The 25772-nt window shown below is 60.0% G+C and overlaps 1 protein-coding gene across 8 annotated transcripts in view; it reads right to left on the reverse strand.

The window, feature by feature from the left end:
- Positions 1 to 25513, reverse strand: part of CNIH3 (cornichon family AMPA receptor auxiliary protein 3) — a 135413-nt gene extending 109900 nt beyond the window's left edge. The window contains exon 1 of one of the 8 annotated variants that reach the window (XR_006706043.1): positions 24706 to 25513. Coding sequence is in view for 6 of the 8 variants with exons in the window: in XM_045453299.1 (XP_045309255.1) it covers positions 24706 to 24786 (81 nt within the window). In the remaining 2 variants the exon portion in view is untranslated. The remainder of the gene's footprint in view (positions 1 to 24705) is intronic. The other 7 variants (XR_006706044.1, XM_045453299.1, XM_045453297.1 and 4 more) reach the window with 7 other exon arrangements.
- Between the last annotated feature and the right edge of the window lie 259 nt (positions 25514 to 25772).

The raw sequence follows: 25772 nt of genomic DNA on the forward strand, positions 1-25772 counted from the left end.
AACAAACTCCAGAGCAAGGAGGCAGGCATCGAGATTATCCAAAAGGAGCTCAGCCTTTGAGCTTAGGTTAAAAACGGAAGAGGGGCTGGCACACAGCTGCCTTACTCTGTTCAAGCTGGACACAAGGCCCGCAGGAGGCCACGCTCGTGCACAGCAAAAAGCAACAGTACCCGAGAGTTCACACGGGGCTCATGTGGCCTCCCGTCCAAAGGGGAGGATACAGAGGGATCGCGACAGGGGCTCCCAATGAGACGTGTGTACACGTGACCTGTAAAGATGTAGGAATACCTACACTCCACCTGCTCCCCACATAAAATACTGACCTGAGAACGGCAGGCCCACCAACGTAAGGAAGAAAACCACAGAATGCGCTGGAAACGTCTAATCAAGTACAATCTGTTTAATGGTGAGGCTCTTCCGTTTGAAACGCAACTGACCACACAGTGCTCTAGGCGTGAATTGTAACCTGATCGGTAATTCTTTTAGCGGCCAACGCGTGGCTGATGGCCCAGCTGCTGACACGGAAGGCTTCCCTTTCCGAGAGCCAGCCTTCCCCCTGCAAGAGTGAGGAAATCTCTGGCGAGTCCCGCTTCTGCCCCTTGCGCACCGCCTCTGCCCTGTCAGCCCTGCAGGGGTAGACCCGGGAGGCCCTGCCCAGTGGGCCTGGGAGGACAGCGGCCCAGGAGTCCTGCAGCCCCCAGCAGGGACAGGACGTTAGTGTCCCGACCCCACCAGCAGGCGCAGGCTGGCCTCATCCTTCTTCCCTGGGTTTGGATTCTAGAAGTCCTGAGAGGATCCCCCGTGGGGAGCCCTCTGTCCTGCTCCCTCTGCGTCGATGTGGTTTGTATGACCAGGATCCCTCCTCAGCTCCCCTGCCCCATAGAAGACCTGCTCGCTGTGAGCAGAAGTAGCTGTCAGGCAACACCGCTCAGCCCTCGTCTACCATCACCCCTGGGCCCTGAGCCCGTGCCTCCCACACCCTTCTCCTCCCGCACCAGACAACGGGCCGGAACCCCGCTGACCGCGAAGGGCCAACCTCCCTGCTAAGTTATCAAGCCTGCTGGGGCTTGTGCACAGCCGGCCAGCAGCCCTCGGGGCCTGGAGCCACACCACCTCCCGCCGCCCGACGTCCAGTCTGTACCAAAGCTGTCCCCAGAGTTGCCGGTCTGCATGAGTACAGACCCCGTCTGCTCAAGCCTCTGGCCTTCGGCAGCAGACTGGGAAAGAAGGTCCAGGGAAGGTCACGGGCCAGGTATCTGCTACTCCCCAAACCCAGAAATTACAGGTCAGACCTCCAGGCCACAACGCTCCTGCTTCACAAGAACAGCCAAGGGATCAGCAATCTCACGAACGCTGCTCGACCTCACTGATAGGCTGAGAGCGCAAACCTAGGTAAAAACGAGATATTACTTTATACCTACGGATCGAAAGAGAAACTTAACTGCGCTAAGTAAACTGTTGTTGGGGAGGCAGGGACAAAGGAATGCCACCCGATGCCGGTGAAAACATGAACCGATTCGGCCTTTAGATGATACCTATCGTTGGTGAAAATACATGCCTGCGTCCCGCAACCCCCCTTCCGGGGATCCGGCTCATTGAAATAAAAGCACCGGTGTGTAAGAAGAGACGTCTGAGCGAAAAGTGGGCAGAACACCGGAGACACGGTAAATGAGTGCCCATTGTAGGAGGAGGGCAGAACGGGCAGCGGCTTGGCGGTTCCTTGGGTCAGAGTTACCAGCAATCCCAACCCGGAGGGGCCTCCTGGCGCTGCTCCGTGAGAAAAGCAAAATGCAGGAAAACGCAAAACCGGCATCAAGAAACACCCTAGAAAGTGTTCGCGTTTGTATATGAGCGCGAGGAAATCTATGAAGGACAGACACCAGACTGTTACCACAGGTACCCTGGGTGTGAGAGGGGACTGTGGCGGGCGTTGTGGGTGGAGGGGACGGTGAGGCGGGAACAGCAACAAAAGCCACAACTTAAGTCGTGGTGAAAAAAACAAAACAAAACCCCGGAACATGTGACGTACTTGCTACAACTTCCTTCACGTGTGATTGTGCACACGTGCGTCCGCTGAAAGATACGTGACAATGCGGTCACCAGAACGCTGATGGGGTGGATCGCCGGGCGGTCCCCTCACCATTCTGTGACGCTTGCATTTTTACGATAAGCATAAATTATTCACGCAATTGGGAAAGTACCCAGTAAAGCTGTCTCACCAGGTTTTTTCATTCCCCTGCTTTTCCAACCCTACTGTCACTTCGAACGCACTGCTTCCAACCAAATAAACCACAGTCAGCAGCTGCCAACTGCACTGGGCTCACCGTTCATTAGTTTTGAGTTGTGTGCAACCATGTGCACGTGCGTGTGTGTGTGCACGTGTGTGTGCCTGCCTGTGTGCGTGTGTCTGACGTCTCCCTCTCCTCTCTCCCTCTCACTCCAGCCCACCACCATCTGCACAAGCACATGGAAAAGTGAGGACCAGAAGACCCCGTCAAGCCAGCATCTATACTGAACACGTGGGCTCCACACCCACTGCCTTGCTTTGCCCCAGGAGCCCAGACCCTGAGCTGGCTCGCGGTGGGGAGGCCACGCTGAGTCCCAGCGGCAGCAGTGTGGCCCCACCCCACAGAGCCAAGGAGTCTCCTCAATCGTGACCTCAGGAGTCGGGTTCTGACCAATGTTTTCCTCGGATTCCCCGGACGATAGCTTACGGGAATGGAAAACCGTTTAGGAGCCGGCGCCGACTTGCTCTACGACGTTTGCCATGTGGAAGCTTCCGTTGGGACGGTCCTCCCACCCGCCCGACCCACGCTGTGCCCACCCAACGCTGTGCCCACCCAACCGGGGGTCTCAGAGCCCACCACGTGCAGAGGCAGCAGGGTCCGAGGGAGCGGGGCGGGGCCGCCAGGCTCCGGGCTCACCTGCGGGTGGTTTTACACAAATTCACATGCGAGCCTCGGGAGGCCGAATTCCGAGTGCTTAGAACCAGACTGGTTGTTCTGCGGAACTTCTCAGAAGCACGTGGCCGGTCAGCACCCCCTGCACAGTCCCGGGTCCAGGGTCACTTCCAGCTGCGGAAAAGCACCGCTCGGGCGGGGGGAGCCCCGGCTGCCCCCAGGACACGGCGTCCTTGACAGATGGTCCCGTACAGCCCACAAGGGCTCCTCTGGCCTCAGGAGCTGCTGCAGGTGCGTCCGGTGTGGCCGCCGCCTGGGGCGGAGGATCCTTCTCGGTCCGGACACTCGCCTCGGCGGTCTCCCTGCACGCGGCTCCCTGCACCGCCATGGAGCGTTTCTGCATGTGCTGACCCATTCTGACCCGTTCTGCTGCGCTGACCCGTTCTTCTTGGGACGACCGTTCTGTTCATGCTGCCCAGTCACACCTGCAGCCTGTGTGAACGACTCTGGCGCAGGGGCCACACCGCTTACTGGAAATTTCCACCAAGGCAAAGACCTCTAGGAGTCCATCGAGCACGGCGTGCGCAGACCTGCCAGGAGCCCCCCCTACGTGAATTCGCAATGAGAGAGAACAAAGGCGGGGAGGAGGACGACTCGGCTGGCACCGCTGCAGACCCTACCCAGCAGACCTGCACCCGCGCTCTGTACCCGGGAGTTGACGGAGGGGCCCTGGGGATTTCCTCGCCTGGACCAAGTTCCCCCCGAGCATCTGTGTATCCAAATGGAGCCAGGCAGATCTCAAACGGCGCCAGAGAGAACGCGGCTTCGAGTGGCGGCAAACGTGGGACTCGTTCAGCCATGAAGTGACACCGGGCGTCTTCTTATGTACCAAGATTCCAGGTACACGCGGAAACAGGGAGAGGAGGGCATATTCATTTCCTACAGCTGCCGTATCAAATTGCCACAATCCTAACGGCTCACAACGAAGGTCAGAATTCTGAAACGGGTCCCCTAGGGGCTGAAATCAAGTACCGACAAGGCCGTGTCCCTTCTGGAGTCTCGGGCGAGAATCTGTCTCCTTACCACATCACTCTGGCCCTCCCGCCCCCTTTGCCAAAGGACCTTTGCGGTCATGTCGGGCCCAGCAGACAACCCCTTCCCCATCTGGGCATCCTTAATTTAACCACAAACGTAAAGCCCCTTTGGCTACATCAGGTATCGCAGCAGCGGGTCCTAGGGACTGGGGTGTGGGCATCGCTGGGGGCCCTCATCCTGCTTCCTACACCTGGGGAGCACAGTACCCCAGGAGGCCGCACCACTAAGGGCTGGCTGTGCAGGCCGGGGACTCAGGAAGGAAGAAACTCAAGGAACAAGGGATGGCGGACGGTTCACACGTGGGACAAACGACAGCCACCGGGCCAGGCCTGCCTTGCCCCTCGCTCACACAGCAGCTGAGCACCTCCCGCTCCTCCCACCCCGGGACGTGGTCCTGCCAGCAGGCAGCAGGGCCGTGCACTGGACATTCAGGAAGCCCTGCACGCTGCCCCTCTGCTGAGCTGAGTGCTGCCACCTTCCTCGGCTCTGTGACACCCCTGCGCGTGGGGGCAAGCCGGTCCCAAAGTCTGCACCCGAGCTTAGAGGACGCAGAGACTCCCATGCGAGCTGACCGCAGGCCCCGGCTCCAGCACAGTGGAGTGAGTCCTGACCACGTGCCGTTCTGGACCCTTCCGTCTGTGTCTCCTGCAGACCATCCCAGGGTGAGGGGACGGGAAATGCATCGCTAGCTCGAACCCCCGTACAACGAGCAAACCTCTCCCTAACCCCAATAGCGCTCTTCGCCCCAAAATGGCTCCAGAGGACGAGGATCGCCTGTGCCGGGACCTGGTGCCAACAGACACGTGACGAATGCGTCGCTGAGGGGAAGACCGTCTCTACCATCTTTCCTTTGCTGAGGTCACCCCTCCCCTCGGTTCCACCAGCACCTCTAGACTCCCACCTCCCACTGCACAGCCTCGCTCGCTCCCCTGCTCCAGGCACAAGGCTCCCCCCATCTTCCTCCACGCCTCAAGGTCAGCACGTCCACACGAGAGCTCATCCGCATCATTCCCCACACCCCCTGCCCGCGGGCACCTCCCAGAGGGGCTCAGGCTTCAGTGATTTTTACCTCTTTTCTTAGCCACCGGCCGCTGATGCCCTGAGCCAGCCCGAGCCGCCCAGACCCCGCACCTGCTGGTCGTGCCGATCCCAGAGCAGTGGCTGGCACTCCGACCATCTCCCCGCCGCTGGCTGGCTTCCCACCTGCTTTCTCTTGCGCCACTCTGCCACCCAGCCCAGGGCTCTCGGCCCCACGCCAGCCTCGGTATTCTCCAGGATTGAGGTCAGGCCACATTCCCCCAAGTTGTTTCTTAAACAGAACGTGTTTTTTTTAGCACAGTTGCAGGTTCACGGCAACTGAGTGGAGAACACAGGTTTTTCAGAGTCCCCGTGCCCACACACACACGGCCTCCCCGTCACCAGCATCCCACACCAGGCGGGACGTTTGTTCAACCGACACGCCGCGGCCACCCGAAGCCCAGCGCTGACATCAGGGTGACTCCTGGTGGCGTGCGTGCTGTGGGTCTGGACACGCGGACAGTGACAGGGGTCCGCCGGGACAGTAGCACTCAGAGTATTCTCTCTGCCCTCGAAATGCTCTGCGCTCTGCCTGTTCACGCCTCCCTCCCCCAGCACCCGGCCACTCCTGATCTTTTACTGTCCCCAGAGCTTTGCCCTTTCCAGAACGTCCTGGAGTTGGGATCGCACGGGACGGAGCCTCTTCAGACCGGTGTCTTCCACCGAGCAACCAGCGATCCGAGGTGCTGTGTGTTTCTGGGGCTTCGTAGCCTGTTTGTTCTACGTTCTGCCCAGTGTCTGAGCACCGCCTTCTCCTGGGGGTTCCGAGCCAGCTCACTGGGTCCTGTCCTGACCCTCAACCTGGGTGGGAACTTCCTGCCACAGTCCTGGCCACACAGAACCAGGTCCCCACCAGTCACCACACGGCCACCTTCTGTGTACCCCAGTCCCCAGCCCAGGCAAGGGGGCGTCACGCACTCCCGTTCGCCTCAGCAGTCCCAACTCAGAGATCACGCTCCACGGACAAGCCAAGCCAGACTCCTCACGAGTTCTTCCGGATGCATCTGGACCCTCGGGACCGACCCCTCCATCCTTCTGTGTACCTGTCACGACGCTCAGGCCCATATAAATGCCACCTCTCTGAGACGTCCCCAGATGGGACTTGACGTGAGCCTCCGTCCCAGACCCGTTAGGTTATACTCACTACCTGAGAGGCAGGACCCCCGTGCCCTGTAAGTCCAAACACAGCGACTGACAAACAGGGACTCACTAAAGAAGAATAACCTTAAACACATGGGTTTGCCTAAGGACTCCCTGCTCAGGGCTGAAAACACCCTGTGCATTGCCAAGGGCGAGAAATTATCTGATTTATGAATTAAACATGGCCCTCTGCTTCTGGCCACTCAGCCATTTCGGTCCTTATTAACTCCTGCAGGGACAGGTGGCCGGGAAAAGAGAGCTCACTGCAACGTGGATTCCTCCATTCGGGATCGGGGGCGGCGGGAGGGGTGAACGTGAGCGGGTTTGGGTACGCTTGTCCTCCTCAGATGTCTGGGCGGTGACAGGCCACAAGGGGTCCAGTCCACCTTCCAGGCTGGGCCGGCCCGGGTGTCAGGACCCTCCATGGGGCCTCACTGCCCACACTTTGCAAAGAGGCGCGTCAGGAGCACAGAGGCCGTGTGACATGGCCCAGACTTGAGAGCAGGCTGGAAGTGCTCCACATCTCCACCCCCCATGGCAAGTTCTGGAACAGACGTGCCCAGCGCAGAGCTGAGGAAGGGGCAAGGGGACAAGGCCACACCAAGTGTCCTTGTCCCTTCTTCCTGGAGCCAGGCTGGCTGTCTGTGGGGGCCTGGCACCCACAGGAGCATCGAGCACCGGGCAGCCCAGGGACGCAGCAGAAAGAGGAGCAGGGGAGCAGGAGGCAGAGGAGAGGCGGGCAGGCAGGGGGCCAGGGGACACAGGGAGCCGCGAGCTTTCCCTGGTGCAGACTACACCCTTCTGAGCAAGTCTGCCCCTCCAAAGCAAGGAAGGCCAGCGCTGGAGAGCGGAGAGCACAGGCCTGCCCATGAGGTGCTGCACCACTGCCACCCTCCCCGCTGCCCTCCTCCCCGCCACCCTCCCTGCCCATGCCCACACAGGCCTGCTGGCCCCCCTCCCTGCCCTCTCCCCATGGCCCTGTCTCCCCTGTCCCCGAAGCCTCTACCCTCTAGTGGTGGCAGGTGACACTGCGGCCTGGCAGGAAAACACCAGGTCCCAGGCTGACCACGAGGCTGCTGAGGAGGGTCAGGCGTCCACAGGACAGTGGCCTGCCCTCGTGCAGCCAGACAAACCTCACGGAGAGTGGACAGAGCAAAGACAGATGGGCAGGGCGTCAGGATGCCTTCCCCCGCAAGATCTGTAGCTTGCCTCAATTCAACAAATGCGTCCAGGCGGGTGTCGGGGCCGTGAGGCCCTCGGACATCATGTGCCGCATGCGCCCTCTCCAAGGTCCTCGGGTCCAGCTCCACAGCCCCCATGTGGGACCGAGATCATCCGGGAGGCGTATTCAGTCTCCTCCACGGGGTCGGAGCCGCGTGCAGCTTGGGAGCTGGGGCAACGGGCAAATCAAGGCACACCCGGGTCCCGCCTCGCTGGGGCTTTCCGTCAAAGAGGTCCCCGGGGTCATGGGCTCTGCCACAACTCACACACCGCACTAGGCACCCATGGCTGTACCTACACCGCCCGCCAGGCTTGACCGCGCTCCGTCTACGCTCTGACCGGCTCTTGACCACGGGCCCTGAGCCTCCAGCCCCAGTGGGGAGACTGCCCTCCCTCCCTTCCCCCACTGCACCTGCCTCCACCCCCGCTCCCCCCCCCCCCCCCGCCGCCCCATCTTGCTTCCACGACCCACCGTCCTGCCTGGGTCACTCCAGTCCAGATGACCGGCCCGCAGGGCTCAGGCAGGACCAGGTATATTTAACGTCTCGCTGCATTTTCTCCGGTTTGCTCACTGCAAACGAGCCTCCACGCGGATGTGGCTAGAACCAAGGTCCAAAAGGCAGTGCACCTAAGACGGTCTGTAGACGGAGCAAGCACATGCGCCGACCGCGTGCATTTTCTCCCGCACGCGGCTGCCTGCTCCAGGGCGGGCCCTGCTCTGTTCCTCGGAACGCGTGCGATAATTGTGTGCGATAATTGTGTAACGAGGAAATGCATCTGAGGACAGGAAATGTAAGAGCCCAAACCAAAGCGCACGCTCGGCAAACGCGCTCTCCAGCTACTGGCAAGACCACAGACGGCCCGCAGACATGTCTGGGGACCCACACCTAGGACCGTGCGGGAGGCTGTGGAAGAGACCGTGTCCTGATTTTCACGTTCAGCGGCACTGACACGTGTCCCTTCGGGGCCCTCAGGGTTCACAGCCCAGAGCAGCACCCATTCCCAACGCCCCACCCTTCCCCACCCGACCCGGAGCCTCTCCCAGAGGGTCAGGCCTCCCATGCCGGGAGGACGGGCTCGCCATCAGACCCGCTCACATCCGTGCAATTTTAAGACGCGTGGAATCGAGAAGACCGATCGTTCTCTTTACGAACAAACAAATCTCTACAGAGCACAGAGAGCTTGAAACGGTTCCCAAAAGGCGTCACACAGCAGACACGCGTGGTGGCGCGGAGGCCGGGAGCCGCGCGGGGGCCGGGCGGCCGGGGAGCAGTCCTGGCTCTGCCACACGCCACCTGTGCCCACGGCCACACCTTTGTGCCTCCACTGCTCACCTGAGACGGACACTCGTAGGCTCTTCGCGACAGAATGCCGTCCCCATGGACATGCCAGCGCCCAGAGGAGTGGGCACACGGCACCAGCGACTTTACCACGATGCCCACCCCCCACACCCCCGCACAAAACAGGAGGGCAGGTAAATATCGCTAACACACCCGTGTCCGAACACACGCCCAGCCCTCGCACATCCCCACGAGCAGGAACTGCCGGAATTTCACGACAGTCCCACTGCCTCGCATGCACCCCGAAGTGTGAGGCCCGCCGTGCTCTAGACGCCCTGAAAGGAACAGACGCCTCCGGCGGCCAAGTGTGTGGGCGCATCCGTACCTGCAGCCTCACGGGCTCCACGAACAGGCCCGCGTCCTACCTCCCGTCAAGTGCGTCGTCAGGGAAGAGGGCAGAGCGGGGGGCAGAGCCGTGGCAGGCAGACGGCGGCCACGGGCCTCACTGGTGGTGGTGTAGACGGGACTTGCTTTAGCTCTCCTGACCAGACAACCCTGCCCGGAGGTACCACAGCTGACAACCCATCTGTCCTCCATGAACTACTGACGGATGGAAAAGGAAAGTGGGGACGGGCCCGTGTCCCGTGAGTCCCTGGGGGTGGGTATAGGCCAGCATCCCAGGAATCCTTGGGGGTAGGGACAGGCGTGTCCCAGGAGTCCCTGAGGGTGGGGACAGGCAGTGTCTCCAGAATCCCTGGGGGTGGGGGGAGGACAGCCAATGTCCCAGGAGTCCCCGGGGGGATGGGCACAGGCCAGCGTCCCAGGAATCCCCGGGGATGGGGATGGACCAGGGTCCAGGGAGTCCCTGAGAGTGGGGACAGTGTCCCCGGGATCCCCCAGGGTGGGGGGAACAGCCAGTGTCCCAGGAGTCCCTGGGGGGGTGGGGACAGGCCAGTGTCCTGGGAGTCCCCGGGGATGGGGACAGGCTAGTGTCCTGGGAATCCCCGGGCGTGGGGACGGGCCAGTATCCCAGGAGTCCCCAGGGGTGGAGACAGGCCAGTGTCTGGTCCTGTGAGAGACGCTAGAACATGGCAGAGAAGAACAGAGGTGCACTGTGGGCAGAGGTCCGTAACCTTTGACAGTCAGCCTGCTTCCCGGGAGAAATGCGCCAGTGCCCAAAATAGGTCTGGGAGTCCAGCAGAGGCCCTGCCCAACAGGGTGGGCCCGGAAAGGATTTCCATTTCACCTGCCCCTCTGGCCACTGCCCGCCTGAGCAGGGACACCAGTGAGCAGGGAGTAGCGCGAGAGGCAGCAGTGATGGTGGGGGGTAAATAAATTATTCAGAGCATCAGTGGATGGGCCCCGAGAGTCTGAACCACCGAGGGCACAGGTGGCTTCCCCAAAGTGGACACCAACACCCTTTGCAAAGACAGGGCCTTTTTTTTTTTTCATTATTATTGGGGTGGGGAGAGAGGGAGAGAGAGAGAGAGAGGAAGAGAGAGAACACGTGGGGGAGGGGCAGAGAGAAAGAGGGGCAGAAGATCCAAAGCAGGCTCCGCACAGACAGCACAGAACCCGATGCGGGGCTCGAACCCACAAATGCTGAGATCATGACCTGAGCCAAAATCAAGAGTCGGACACAGCCAACTGAACCCCCCAGGAGCCCAAGAAAGAACCTTTCTTTTTTTTTTTTTTTTTTTAATTTTTTAACATTATTATTTTTGAGAAAGGCCTTACCCGCCCTTCCCGGCTCCTGGCGGGAACACAGAGGGGGCACCTTCCTTGGGACAGACGGGGCCTCCTGCCCTCGGCTGTGCGCGAAGCAGGGAACTGAGGCTCAGCACTGTCACACGTGCGCCGACAGGGAGAGGGGGCGTTTCCCAGGCAGAGGTGGGAATCTGGGCCAGGGGGTTGCTCTTCCAAGAGGAGAGGGAAGAGCCGGGGTTCAGTTTCCCATTTATCCTCCAGAATCTGGGGCCAAGCAGTGTGGGAGACTGCGAGCTTGCAAGATGCGTTTTTCTCGTTCCTGATTCGCACACCTGCTGCTCAGTCCTTCCTGGTGAGCAAGTGCTCCGCGAAATTCCTGCAAAGTTCTCCACCAAGCGGACTGCGTAAAAGCTGTGGGCTCAGAAGGCAAGACGTGTGCCGTGCCATGGAAGCGCGTCACGTGGCCCCCGTGCACCACTTTAGGGAAGAGAAGGTGGAGTCTCTACTCTGGGGCAGTGGACGGTCATCACCGAACGGGCGAGTCCAGCACATCCAGCCTCCTGGCCAGGGCACAGCAGCCCTGCGCGAGGCTGCCTGAACTTCTAGCAGCTTCCCTGGGATAATCCGGCACACGTTCTGGGCACCAGGAAGCTCTCTCTGAACACCGGGGAGGTGATGGCTAAGCTGCAGAGCTCGGGTCCTGAACACCTGTTGTGTCTTGGTCCCCAGCATCTACGGCCCCTTCCACACTGGTCCGACTTTGTCCGGAGAACGACCTCCCCCCTCTGAGTGCAGTTCCCCGTGGGATGGTGAATCCAGGTGCCTGGAGACCCCACAGCACTTCTACTCACCCCTCAGTGCAACACGTGCCAACAGGGGCACAAGCCTAGAAGATTCTCCATCCTCAGAAGCAGCGATTCAAGGACAGGAGGAAGAAGACCAGTGACCTAACCCACGTTATTCCGTGTGTCAGGTCTGTGTCCCAGAGCTGCCACGCATCGTATGTGCACTCCACCCCCCTTCCCAAAAACCCCTTTGAGTAAGGTGGCCAGAATCGACCCCGAAGAACCTCAGCTGATACAGCCCTGCTTGGGAATCTGACCCCAAGTGCCCGGCAAGGCCGTGGGAAAGAAAGCCACACACGGAGAACAGGAAGAGAATGAGATGCACGTAGTGAGCACAGAAGAACCACAGGATTCCAGAGCTGGATGGGGACCTCGGAGACTGCTTTGTCCAGAGCCTTCACTTCACACACACGCACACACACACATGCACACCTACACACACATGCACGCACACATGCACCTGCACACATTCACACTCACCTGCACACATGCTCACACACGCACATACCTGCACACATGCTCACACACCCACACAGTGCTCATACACACTCACAGGCACCTGCAGTCACCTGCACACATGCTCACATACACACACACACGCACCTACACACATGCTCACACACATGCACACACATGCACCTGCGCTCACTCACCTGCACACATGCTCATACACACATGCACCTGCACACCTGCTCATATGCACTTACACGCACCTGCACACATGCTCACATGAACCTACACACTCACACGCACCTGCACACATGCTCACACATACACACACCCGCACACATGCACGCTCACATGCACCTGCAAACATGCTCACACATGCGCACGCACCTGCACACATCTGCACACATGCTTACACATACACACACACCTGCACACATGCTCGCACCCATGCACACGGGAACATGTGCGCTTACACCTGCACACATGCTCACACATATACATGCACCTGCACACATGCCCACACATACACACATCTGCACACTCACCTTCACACATGCTCACATGCACCTGCACACATGCTCACACACATGCACACAGCCACATGTGCGCTCACATGCACGCACATGCACACGCACCAGGAGGTTCAGGGACTGCACATCCACACAGCGGGTGCAGGAGAACACCGTTCGGCATCAGCACCTGCCCAGGTAGCTGCCAGCCCCTTGCCAGGGCGTGACTTTTGGTTCTAAAACTGCCAATGCCAGCCAATGAGGGAAAAGGGTGTCGAGACGAAACACATTTCTCTCCATTCGTTTCTCTGCACTCAGCACATATGCTCTGTTGGCCTCGGCTCAATTCCCTCATCGCCCTCAGAACCTCCAAGAAAAACCATCCTGGGATGAGTCACGCTCCAGTAACGAGGAAGGGGCTTGATGCTCTGCGCATCTGGCTCGATCCCCAGCTCCAGATGACGATCCCGCGTCTCTGCCCGCCGCCTCTACCCACTTCCGCCCCGGGCGGTCACCCACCCCTCCCTGCTCACAAAGCGGCCAGCGACAGCTTGACGCCCCCGATCGTCCGAGGATCCCCATGCAACGGCCTGCCCAGGACACGTGGCAACCAGGCCTGCGCCATTTCCAGCGAGAAGGGGAGGGGAGCGGGATCGTCTGCGTCTCTGTTCAGTGTGGGATCTGGAAACGGTTGGCACAAACGTGTTCTCTTTGGCCCTGGTCTCCCCACAGCTGCTGTGAACCCACCCCAGCTGGCAGCCCCTCCACGTCCACGTGCACACAGGTCTGGTCCCCACGCCCTGCGCCCGCGGCCCGCCCCACGGTGGGTTACGTGGAACTCCGTGTCTGTGTGCACACACGTCCCAGCCCCCGTGCCCGCAGCCCTTCCCACAGTGGGTTACGTGGAGCTCTGTGTCTATGTGCACACACGTCCCAGCCCCCGTGCCCGCGGCCCACCCCACGGTGGGTTACGTGGAACTCCGTGTCTGTGTGCACACACGTCCCAGCCCCCGTGCCCGCAGCCTGCCCCACGGTGGGTTACGTCCGGCCTGCAGGCCGGGGGGTAGGATGGGGGGCACCCTGGAGCCATCTCTCCCACAGGGCCCCCCCTCGCATCCGCCCTCTCTACTGCCAATTCCCACTTCCTAATCTTCGCACTCTGGGGGCTGGAATCACTGGGCTTCTTCCATGCCCACAAGCCCTGCACTTGCTGATTCCTTTTCTCAATCAGCTCACAGAACACATTTAAATATTTTTTTATCCAAGAGACAAATGTCTCTATTATATGGAGGACCATCTGGGCTGCTATGGCTAGCTGGCTGTGTTGCCATCAACTCTTTTTTTAGGGTTCATGAATCAGTTGCCAATAAGAAAAAAACAAGGAAGTCGGCTCCAAGATTCTGCGTTCCTCCCCTGCATTTTTCCCCAGCAGGAGAGCCGTATCCCAGCGCCAAAATGGACCGTGTGAAGGCGAAACCAGCAAAGACGCCCAAGGCTGCTCTGGAAATGTCAGCCCAGAGCTCTCCTCCCTCTGGGGGAGGGGGCGCCGCCAGCCACCCACCTGGCCCTGGGGCCCCCCGGCTGGGCTCAGTAATACTGTGCAGCCTCTGGCAGGTCCAGGATCTACGCCAGCAAGAAGGAACAAAAGGAGGTCAAAGCAAGAGAGGACGCAGGAAGGAGACAGAGAGTGGTTGAGGCCCCGGCACCCCTGACTCCAGGCCTCCCCACCCGCTGCAGATTCCCAGCAGCTAGTCAGCGGGAGGAGCCACAGGGGGCGGCGGGGCGCCCTGTGGCCACATCCTGAGAAATCTGGGCATGGGAAGCCAAGGGACGGAGAGGGGACATCATGTGGGTTCGCGGTGTCCTGGCCTGCGGTTCCTTACATAGTAGACAGAAAAGAGATCAGGGTGTTATTCAGTCAGAAACGTGTCCTGAGCGCATCTAGGGTTTTTACAGACACTGCAAAGGACCACTTACAACTCCATTCTGGCCAGAGGGCGTCAAGCCAACCCCCAAAACGGGCAGTTCCAGGTTCTGACCACCCCCAGGCAGACCAGGGCTGGGTGAATGTGTCTGGTCAACTGCCCCCATGGAGGGATTCAGCCCAAACCATGGGCACGCAGGCACTCCCTGCCTCCCACACCGGCCCGCCAACCCTCACCCAGGGGTGGGGGGACAGAGGAAAGCAAAGGCATCCTCCCAAAACGTGCGGCCAGGAAAGGGTGGGGTTTTCACAGTTACGGAGTATTTTGTTGTGCTGGTAACTGTGTGTGAGAGACAGGGACAAACAAACTGAGGGAAATTACATTTTTACAAACCTACCTGGTTTTTTTAAGCCACTTTTGTGACTCAAGGCAACTTAAAGGGACTAGAAAATGAAGCCATCCTCCTAATGGGCCCCATGAGCTGACAGCCACCTTCTCCCAGCTCCTCCCTGCCCAGGTGAGCTGCCTGGTCCTCCCCCTGGCGGCCGCCTACGCCTCCGCAGAGCTGGGCCTCCGGGCCTCCTCCTACACTGTGAGAGCGGAAATGCAAATAAGGCTTTAACGAACAACAACATTTTCACAAGATCCCTGAGTTCTCCGTTCCTCACTCAGGTGCATTCCTCAGTTCTCAGGCCTAAAATCAGGGAGAAAACGCTGTTCTCTGCCAGAGGAAATCCCTAGGAAGAAATGACTGCGCCAAGGGGCGTTTTCCCCGGCAAAGCCAAGAGCTGCATCCCATAAAACTTGTACACTCAGGACCCAAAGCGGAAACTTGACAAAATATTCTGTAACTAGTTTGTTCTCCCACGAGACCTGAGGACTCCCGAGGAACGCAGCAACACGGACCAGATACCCAAGCCCACGAGCGGACGCAGGGCAAGTGCTGCTGTGCTGTTGGTCCGCCCCGTCCAGGAGGAAGGCGGAGAGAGGCCAGCCACAGGGATCAGACGTCCAGACGGATCTGGCGCAGCACAGACAGGACCAGAGTCTCTGCCTGGAAAGAACACAGAATTTCCACTCCATCCCGTGTTTCCACTTTGGGGCACCAGAGATATGCGCACGCCCATGTTCCCAGCAGCACGGGCACACAACCGCCCCCCCTCCCGAGGTGGCCCCAGCAGAGGACGGATATTCACACCATGGAACACACACAACAGATGTAATCTGACATGTGCCTCAACACGGAGGAATCTCCAGGGCATCCTGCTCCAACACAGGCTTGCACATGCACACGGAACTTGTGCATGGACAGAGGCTTACACACACACACGGATGTGCTCGGACAGACACTTGCACACGCACATAGAACAAGTTCTATGTGCTCAGACACAGGCTTACACACACACACACACACACACACAGAACTTGTACCCAGACACAGGCTTACACACACACGTGGAACTTGTGCTCAGACACAGGCTTACACATGCATACCGATATGTTCAAACACAGGCTTACACACACACACAAAGAACTTGTACCCAGACGCAGGCTTACACACGCACATGGAACTTGCACCCGGACACAGGCTCGCGCATGCACATGGAACTCACACCCGGATGCAGGCTTGCACACACACACGGAACTTGTGCCCAGAGGCTTACACACGCACACAGAGATGGGAAGCAGGAGGTAGGAGGGCAGTGGTACCAGGGCTGGGTGGGCAGTGAGGGTCGGCGTTTGGTGGGGACAGAGTTTCAGTTTGGGAGGAGAAGGTTCTGGGGGGGAGCGGGGGGGGGGGCTGCACGACAGTGGGAATGTGCTCGATGCCACTGAAGCAAGCACTTAAAACTGGGTGAAAACAGTAAGTTTTATGTTACGTGTATTTCACTACCGTAAAAAAAGTAAATAAAAGAGATCAGGGGAGCCAGAGCCCAAGGTAGAAACCGCCAGGCCGCGTGAGGTCCCCGTCCCAGGCAGGTAGCCAGGCAGACTCAGAGAAAGGCCAGCCAAGGCCAGAAGCAGACAAACCCGGGGTCTTGACGAGGCTGCCCAAGTCTGGACCTGGACCAGACGGTGAAATGAGGGGCACCGGATAGGTGTGCCCGTCCGGCTCCACAGCCCTGATCAGCTCCAGCTGGGCTGAGGCGACGGCAAGAGCAGGCCAGCTCCTCTGCCTGCCCGTCACAGAGGCACCCAAAACCCTTCACCGAGAGGCCAGCGTGGGGGCCAGATGGTGATGGGAGGTCTGTTCTCAGAGCCCCGTCACACAGGGGTGCCGAGGCCTGCGGCGCCAAGTCCTGGGGGGCTCTGACAGTCCCCTTGGGACTGCTGTGTCCACTCGTCTCGGAGCAGACAGGCTCGGCCAGGGTGCAAGGCACCCACGCGCTCGCTGGACAGCCGGGCACTCCCCGGGGGTGGCCATCACTGTCCCCAAAGCCACTGGCTCCCTCTTCTTCAAGGAGGCTTCTGGATTCACAACACAAACCAGGCTACAAAGAGGTGACTGCCATTCCCCTCACAACCAGTCAGAGCCACCAACCACAGCCATGCTCCGCACCTGTTCATCGTGGCCACGAATGCATAACAGGGACGGCAGAGCCTGCCCTCCATCAATTCTATCTCACAGACAGCAGAGGTGCAGCCTGAGGCACGTGCTAACCCCAGGTCACGTGTGCGTGCTACCCCCGAGGTCACGTGTGCACGCTAACCCGAGGTCACGTGTGCATGCTAACCCCAGGTCACATGTGTGCACTAACCCCAGGTCACATGCATGCACTAACCCCGGGTCACGTGTGTGCACCAACCCTGGGTCGTGTGTGTGTGCACTAACCCCAGGTCCTGTGTGTGCACTAACCCCGGGTCACCTACACGTTGACCCTGGGTCGCCTGTGGACAGGGTAAAACAATCTGAAGCTTTCCCAGGGGTCGCTACTGAGCCCAAGCAGGCTTGACCACGGCAAGACACGTGGTCACACGTGGAAGAATGTGCAGAACTTAGGTCCAAGAGGGAGGAGTAAACACAAACCTGGGCGTGCTGTGGCGCCGGGGCATGAGACAGGCACGGACCCGCAGAGGCGGATACACGACACTGTAACAGCCTCCAGCGGCCGAGCCACACGGCCACCATGCCGGGAGCATGCCCGTGGCAGGGAGCCCCCAACCAAGGCTGTGCCGTCCTCACACCCCGGACACTGAGCATGCGGGAATGTCGGTGGCTCCGTGACAGCCTCGCAGCTTACTCTTGATTTCTGTACCTTTTTCAGTGTTTTGTGTTTGGGCTTTATTTCAGCGTGTGTGAGAACGTCTCATGCCTGCCTCTCCTTCTATGTCAAATTAAAAATATCTGCCAGCCTCATCGCTGGGTTCTGGGTTGGTACTCAGAGACCAATTCAGGATTTAATTGTACACTTGGGATTTTCGGTAACCTTTACAGGAATTAATCACATTCCAAGAGGCATTAAAAGAAGTTCCTGCAAGTCTCAGTCACCTGTGTTGACACACAGGGGTCCCGGCTACAAAAGATCCCGCCTCCACCTCCAGCCCCACGGACCTGGGTGTGTACCTCGTGTGCCCAGCCACAGTGCCATGCCAGGACGTGGTGACTCTCTTCTCTAAGCTAACACAGTCTGCAGCCTTTTTCTAAGGGTCCTCCCTCTCCCAGAAGAGGAAGCAAGTCAGAAGAAATCCAAATGGCAAAGACATCAGGCTGGCACTTAGTATCTGCCTTATCTGAGCCACAAGGGGACTGTCCACACCCGGCCCTCAAGGGACAGAAGAATGGTGTATATCACGATCACCCATGGTCAAACACAGGTGCCGCGGGATGCCGTGCGCCCGCCATCGCGAAGCATTAATCGGCGCGGCCCCAACATCATCCTGTCAGACTGTGTGACGGCGACTCGTCCCGACATCTGCCGTTCGGAACCACAGACCAGCGTGGCCCTCCTCCCCAGCACCCAGGCTGACACGCCGCATCGAGCGTCTCCCCCAACTCGGGGATTCTGGGCTCCCACCTCCCGGGCGGGCCTCCAGTGGGGCCCAGGAACGTGCATTTTTAACAAGCACCTGGATTGCTCCTGTAACCAGGAGGGTCTGGGAGACCGTCCGCTGAGCGGGAGTTTGTCAGCCTGGGTTGGGGCAGTAAGTTACCCAGATCCGACCACAGGGACGTTTGCAGAGGACGCAGGTTACAAATGAGGGGGGCAGCTCCCGCCCCAGAAGAGCTTACAGTCCACATGCAGAGACAAAAGGGACCGCTGATTCGGTGGCAGTGCTCAGACCAGGGGGCCGAGGACAGAGGCTGGGGCAGAGCGCAGGTGAACACAGGTGTGGGCAGAGTGCCCCGGGGGGACAGCCCAAGCAGGTACCTGCAGGAAGGTGAGAATGTCCAGAACACAGAAGACCAGGAATGAGGTTGAACTGTTAACTGGGCCACCACAAAAGTGGTAGGAAGCTAACACGGAGAGGTCCTATTAGCGGGAAGATGGTCACTCCCGGCGGCTGGGGCTGAGGGGTGGGGGTCATCCCGGTGACATTTAACCAAGGGTGCTGGTCTGGAAGGGCCCGCTCTGAGAGCGAGGGCCTGGGCCGAGGTTGCGGGGTGGGGAGGGCGGGGATACATGCTGACGGGGAGACCGGGCCACCGTGGGCGGTCACCGTGGGGACAGGGAGGACACGGCCGAGGGTGTGGGGCAGGCGGCCCGACACACAGTCTGCAGGGTCAGGGGCACCGGCACACGGGCACTGGGCAGCCACAGGTCAGTGGAGGCAGGGGAGGAAGAGGAGACGAGGAGGAACACAGAGGCCATGAGAGCAGCCACGAGGAGGATGCGGGCCAGAGCGTCAAGGCCACAGATAAGCCACAGCCACCGGAGAAGAGGTAGGCGCGAGGCCATGGCCACCGGAGAAGAGGTGGGCGCAAAGCAGCGGCCAGAGGAAATAAATGCCTGAAATAGTGTGGACAAGAAATCAAAGCAACAAAGCGCTAACATCTGCTGATTCCAGATGACGCGACCAGGAGGCTTCTTGGCCTCTGCTTTTCTGTGTACTTGCTACAAGAACAGAAAGAGGGAGCGGGGAGGCAGGACGAGGTGAGGCGACTCCAGCCCCCGAGTCAGGAGGGCCCGGACAAATGGCTCATCCGCAGGCTAAGAGACTCCGGAGGATGGACCGGTGGTCGAGGATGCGGGAGCTGGGGACAGGAGGCGGGCAACATCCCCGGGCGCCAGCAGGGGAAGATGGAGCCTCCGGCAGGAGAGGCTCCGAGTCTGGGAAGGAAGGAGAAATGTGGCAGCAGAGGCATTAATTCAGGGACAGGCAGGCGTCCAGGTGTCCCTGTCAGTGACTCTGCCCTCTCCATCAGCCCCAAGGGAGATCTTCTGCAAGGAGGGGGCTGGGCCTTCAGGGGCTCTGGGAAAACACCACGGATCTGGAACAGCATCGCAGGAGCCGAAAGAACCAGCCAGGATCACCTGACCGGAGGGCCAGGAGGTGAAGGTGAGCCACACACGACCCCACTCCAGCGGCCCTGGGCATGGGCAGACGGCAGATGGGGAGTCCCTGGCGGGTCCCTCGGAGACCGTGAGCACAAGGGGCCGAGAGCAGTGGTGAGAGCTGGCTGGAGGTGGGTGAGGGCCGGTGGCACAGGGTGGGGCACAGGAAATGGTCCCAGTCACATGGGGCCACGACCAGGGCAGCAGAGTGCATGCAAGAGAGCCCTGCCCAACGCCCCCCCCCCCCAAGAAAAGCAGGGGCCGTGGAAAGGGCACGAGACTGTGACAGACGCAGGGTCCTGCGGGGACCCCTGGGGGCATGGCCGACAGGACACAGGAGACCGGACATCCACAGGGCAGCGGGCATGGGGTGGGGAGGGGGCCAGTCTGCAGACCTGCCCGGAGGGAGAACAGCAGTGGAGAACCCCATGCAGGCCGTGGGCAGGGGTGGGGGTGCCGGACGGGAGTCAAGCCAGGTGAACAGGCCTCACAGTGCAGGAGGGGATTGGGCCCAGCACGGCTGCAGGGCCAGGACAGGAGGATGCTCCGATCACAACCTTATCTGCCTTTGCTGCTTGTTCAGCAACTCGAACGTCACAGTCAGACGTCATGGTGGGCCCACAACATCCCACCCCAGCCGGGCCGGGAACCTCATCGAGCAGTCAGGCTGGGGGCCCATGCCCCTCCTTCTGCTCCTCCCTCCCCTCTGCCACCTGATGGTGGGGGACCCACCATGATGATGCTGTAGGCTGTCCCCTGCAGGGGCAGCCAGCCCAGTCATCACACCCGATGGAAGGTGCTCTCTCTGGGAACAGCCAGCACCTGTCCCCACCCCGTGCCCCCCCACACAAGCCCCGCCCCGCGCCCTGCACCACTAGTGATGGCCAGTCTTCTTCTGGGACACAACAGGTTCCCAAGTTTCCAGGTGCTGGGATGGCAGAAAACACACATGCCCAAACCACCCGGGGGCAGAAGCCACGTGAGAAACGAGCTCCATCGGCCAGAAGCATGTGGAGCCCAAGGAGAAGGAGAAGGTATCCTGCGGGTGTTCGCTGAGCCCTCGTACTTGCCGAGCACCATCCCGGCTCTAGAGAAACCCGGTGACTGAGAACAGGTGCTCACGGAGCTTCCTTCCTCCAGGCGGGGGCTGGAGAGGCATCCACACCGCTTGCTAGGGACCTCGGCCGCAAGAGGGGATGAGCTGTCCCAGACGGAACAGGCACCCTTACCCAAGCAGACCAAAGCAGGGTCTCAAAAAGACAGGCTGTGTAGCTCCCCGCGCCCTACCATTTCACATAAGCCACTTCACGTTTCCAGATGGACGCCTGGAAACCCTGAGAGGCTTACTCGGTCCCCAGGGCTGGGCCTGTGACAAGGCTGGAACTGGCTGAAAGGCCCAGGTGCAAGGACGTTCTGCCCGAAACGCCGCCTCTTGGTGAACACGTGTTGTGATCCTTTGTCAGGGTGTGAAACCTCTCCCGAGGCACACACTGCCCGGAACCGGAGCAAGTTAATTTTACTCCTACGCTGTCAAAACTCAAGTGTTCTTAAAAGTGACTCTAGCTACTAAAAAATTATAAGGGTGCCTGGGGGGCTCAGTCGGTTAAGTGTCCAACTTCGGCTCAGGTGGCGATCTCACAGCTTGTGGGTTCGAGCCCCGCGTCGGGCTCTGTGCTGACAGCTTGGAGCCCGGAGCCTGCTTCGGGGTCTGTGTTTCCATCTGTCTCTGCCCCTCCCCCACTCACTTGCTCACGCGCTCTCTCTCTCTCTCTCAAAAATAAACAAACATAAAAAAAAAAAAAAAAAAAACCTTTAAAAGCCAAAACCCTGAAAATGAAACTTCGATCTTTTCGAAGACTGATTTCATCTGTATTTATACAAACGTGACGGTCGGCAAAAGGCCCAACTAAGCTGGTGCTGAGAGGCCTGGTGCCAGTAAATGTTGCTCATTTTATCCTGGCTGGAAACGGACATCAGTCCACATCCGAAACCCTTCACAACACCTCTTCTCCCTTCTAAACATCCAGAGGCAATTTTTTAAAACACACAATGTTTGAAGGAAGAAACACCCAAATCTTTTCTGGAGAATAAGGTTAACGGTGATCTTGTTCTACAGATGTCCCCGTATTTTCGAAATTTTCCACAAGGAGCCTGTATCGTTTTATGAGCAGAAACACTGACTTTTTTTTTTTTTTTTTTTACAAAACGAAACAGAATCTCCTCCTCTTAAAAGGGACACATGTTAGGTGTCTCTGTGATTATGATTCCAACCAGAAGTTCCAGCTCCAGATATCTTATTTATGCAGAGAAACGTAATCCTCTGGGTAAAAGCGTGATCCACTATTATCAAAGTTAAACACGCCCAAGATAATAACCACAGCTGGAAAAAAGACACGGGCACACCAGGCTCGGACTCAGCTGCAGTCCCAGTTCGGACACACAGCAGCTGTGCAAGTTTCATAACCTCTCTGATCCACAGTTCCCTGGTCCATAAGATGTCCGCTGTGAGGAGTAAAGGCCTTCCGGGGCAGAAAGAGCCCATGTGCCCACAGGCATGCAAAGCCACACACACACAAACACACTGGAAAACAAACCCTCACATTCTGTACATTCCAAATGTGGCAAATAGCGTCTGATGTAAAATGAACCGGTAATTCAAAATATTTTCATTTGAAAACAAACGCAAATAAATTTTCAAAGTGAAACAGGAGACTTGAAAGCGATATGCTTATGGCCACAGCCACCCTTTCTCCCAGGCCTCCTGTGGGAAGTAAACAGTCGGTGCCTAGAACCGGCCTGCTGTCCACACTCAATGCCAGTAGCTACCATCATGACCCCTAAGCAGGTGTGTACCATTGACAAAAAGAAAGTGCCGTCTTCGTGACTTACGGCCTAGACCCAGCAACGGGGCATGTCCCCAGCTGCGGTGTATGTTAAGTGCCCAATTCATTCCTGGGGATGTTCACATATGCTAAGCGATCGATACGCCTTATCAGATCAAAAAATATCTGAGGAAGAAGCCAGAAAGAAAGCAAACCACCGCCCAACCCAGAACTCGCTCTCCTAAATTTCCCTTGAAGTAATTACCACCATATAAGCAACACCCACACATACAACATGTGCATCGATTTCCCCTTTCAGTGTTCAGCAGCCCGATCAATGAGGGGAGGCTCTGGGCTGTTTGATCCAGAGGAAGGGAGAAGGAACAGACGAAAGAAACAAGAGGCTAGAGACTCAGGAACGCTTCCTCTAATGTGGATTCAAACAGCACAGATTCCTTTCATTATTAGAAACTGGAATCTCAGCACTCCCACTGGGAATCTGGTCGGGACCTGACAGCATTCGACTACCCCCGGCCAAGGGGGTGGGCGCTGGGGACCTGGCTGGTGGGGCCGATGGGGGATCACGGCACGCCTGGCTTTGATTCACACATCTGTTAGTCAACTAGCGGCACCCACCATCTATTTAATTAACCTGCTCTTGAATTATTTATTATCTTCCCCTGAGTGACAGCAAATTATTCTTGCTGGTTACCCGCTCTGCTTCAGAGGCTTGTTCAGACAACTCCAATCCTGGCAGTTTGATGGAGTCCCTGGTTCCTGCCACCCTCTGGCCAAGGCAAAGACATGAAAAAACAGCAAGTGAAGTGTCTGAAAAAAGGGAATCATGAGCCTTCTGAAATGCAAGGAAGCTCCCCAAATCCAAGGAAGCAGAGAAAACTCCCTTGAAGACATGAGCACGTATGTGCTGCCCTGTTGGGGCGTGATCTGCCCTGCACCCCTTTTCGTTCTAAACTAGGTAAAGTTTCATTCTCCCCTAATAACCGTCAACAACTTCTAGACTCAATGCCGTAGCGAGGACTAGACCTGGGATCCTGGGGCAGAGGAGAGGCCACAAAATGCCATCACTTCCCACCGCAGGATTTTTGATCCGCCCTGAAATTCCTGTGTCTGAATTCCTTCTCCCCCCACCCCACCTCACCCCCAACTCCCCCTAGATTCCTAAACCGACTGATGCACAGACTTGCACCATCCAGATGCAAGGGGAAGCCTGGGGACCACCCAGGTCAACTCTCACTTTGGGGCTGTGGAAGGAAGCCCAGCAAGCATCTTCCCTGCCGCCCGGTCTCTGTCCTCGCTCTCAGAGAGCCTGTACCAGGGGCTGCGCTAGCCTAGTCTCACGCTCTAGAAACCTCTCCTACGAAACACCAGCATCCCACCCACCCCGCAACCCTTCTGGTCTGCTTCCCCAGCACCTGCCCCTGCAGGCGCGCTCCGCAGGGCTCGCCAGAGACGAGCCTCCGGGAATCCATCCCAGGGTCCCTCCCCGCCTCCGGGTTCGCTGGGCCGGGAGGCTGCGCGCCGCGGGCTCCATCCGGAACTGGCGACCTCACCATTCCCCTCCCCACCGGCCCCCGCGGGCGAGGGCAGGGGGCCTTGAGGGCGGTGGGCTTGCCAAGCGCTGCTTGGTCTACGCGCTGCGGCCTCCCCCGGCCCCCACGCAGAAGCGCTCCACGCCCGGGACCCAACGCGCCTGCAGACCCGCGGCCCACCTCCACGGCCCCCAGCCCGCGTAGCCCGGGGAGGGCGGCGGGACGCCGGCGCCGACAGTCTGCCACCTGCTGGGGTCTTGCAGGGGCTGGTGGCAGCGGAGGACGGGGAGACTCGCCGCGGGACAGGCGACCTCCACCTCCGGTCCCCTGCCCTCCGGGCCCGGCTCGCCTCGCGCCCTCTCCTACTTTGTCTCCAAACGTGCCTCGGCCAGACGCTGACACGCTCCGGGTTAGTTGTTATAGTTACTCGACTAACCGCCGGGCCCGCAACTGCGGGCAGGAAGGAGCCGGCTGGGCGGGGGGTTGCAGCCGCGCGCCCCGGGCCCCGCACCGGGGCTGGTGGGGGGCTCGCCCGGGAACCTGCGCTCCCCCCCGCCAGCAGCCGGGCTCCGAGGGAGCGCGGGGCCGCCGGCTCGGGATGCCGCCACCTGTCCCCTGCCTCAGGTGCACTTCAGAGAAGCCGGGAAGGGGCGCACGGCAAGAGTTAGAAGCCGCGGCCGGTTACTCACGTGCCAGATGGCGAAGAAGATGAGCGCGGCGCACAGCACCAGGGACAGCATGTAGCAGAAAGCGGCGAAAGTGAAGGCCATGGCCGGCGGCGGGGCCTCGGAGGACCGCACTCCTTCCGGGGGTGTTGGGGGGCGCAGACGGGACCAGGTCCGCACCCCCGCGTCGAGGCCGGAGGCTGGGAGGAGGCAGGCCGGCGGGAGAGCCTCGAGGGTCGGGGGCGGCGAGCAGGGCCGGGACCCCGCAGCTCCGGCGGCCGGACCCTCAGGGGGCGCTCGGGCGTCGCCGGCGGGAAGTGTCCCCAAATGGAGGAAAGCGGTCGGTGGAGAACTCCAGCGGACGACAAGGCTAGAGGGCCCCCGAGGCAAAGCCGGCGAGGGCCGCGCGAGGAGCGCCCGGAGTCCCGGGGAAGAGCCGCCGCTTCCCGCGCGCGAGCTGGAGGGGGAGGCGGGCGCGCCACCGGGGCCCCGCCCGCGCCGCCCGGCGAGCTCCCCACCCCCCGCGGACCCCGGAGCAGCCGGCGACTCCCTTCCGGGAGCACAGGTCTGGGGGGTGGGGGGGGAGGGCGCGGAGGGGCCGGTGCCCCGCGCGGCGACCCGACCTCCCCGGAGCCCCGGGCCGGACCGGGAACCCGCTCCACCTGCTGCCGCCACCGCCTCTGCCTCGGCGAGGACCGCGCGGCGCGGCGGGGACGCCCGGGCCCCGGTCCCGCGAGCGCGCCCTCCCGGCCCGCCTCTCCCCGGACACCTGCGGCGGGGGCGGGAGCGGGGGCGGGGCCTCGGAACACGTGCGCGGGGAGAGGTGGGCGCTGCGCGAGGGGGCGGTGTGTGCGCGCGCGGCTGCCGCCCGCAGGTGCCCGCGGCGGCGCGGGGGTGGGGGGTAGGCGGGCGTGCGGCCGCGGGGCGGGGCCGGGGCGGGGCCAGGGCTGCTAGGGTGGGTTTTCCCAAACTGTCGTGCCCTTCACGCCCCAGCCCCCGCAAAAGCCCCCAGTGGCGTTTTTCCCTCGCAGCTTCCACCTCCCCCCGCCACCACCATCTGACTTTGGGGTCGGGGCAGCCAGACCCCGAGC

This window comes from Leopardus geoffroyi, chromosome C3, assembly GCF_018350155.1.
Source record: "Leopardus geoffroyi isolate Oge1 chromosome C3, O.geoffroyi_Oge1_pat1.0, whole genome shotgun sequence".
Taxonomy (NCBI): Eukaryota; Metazoa; Chordata; class Mammalia; order Carnivora; family Felidae; genus Leopardus; species Leopardus geoffroyi.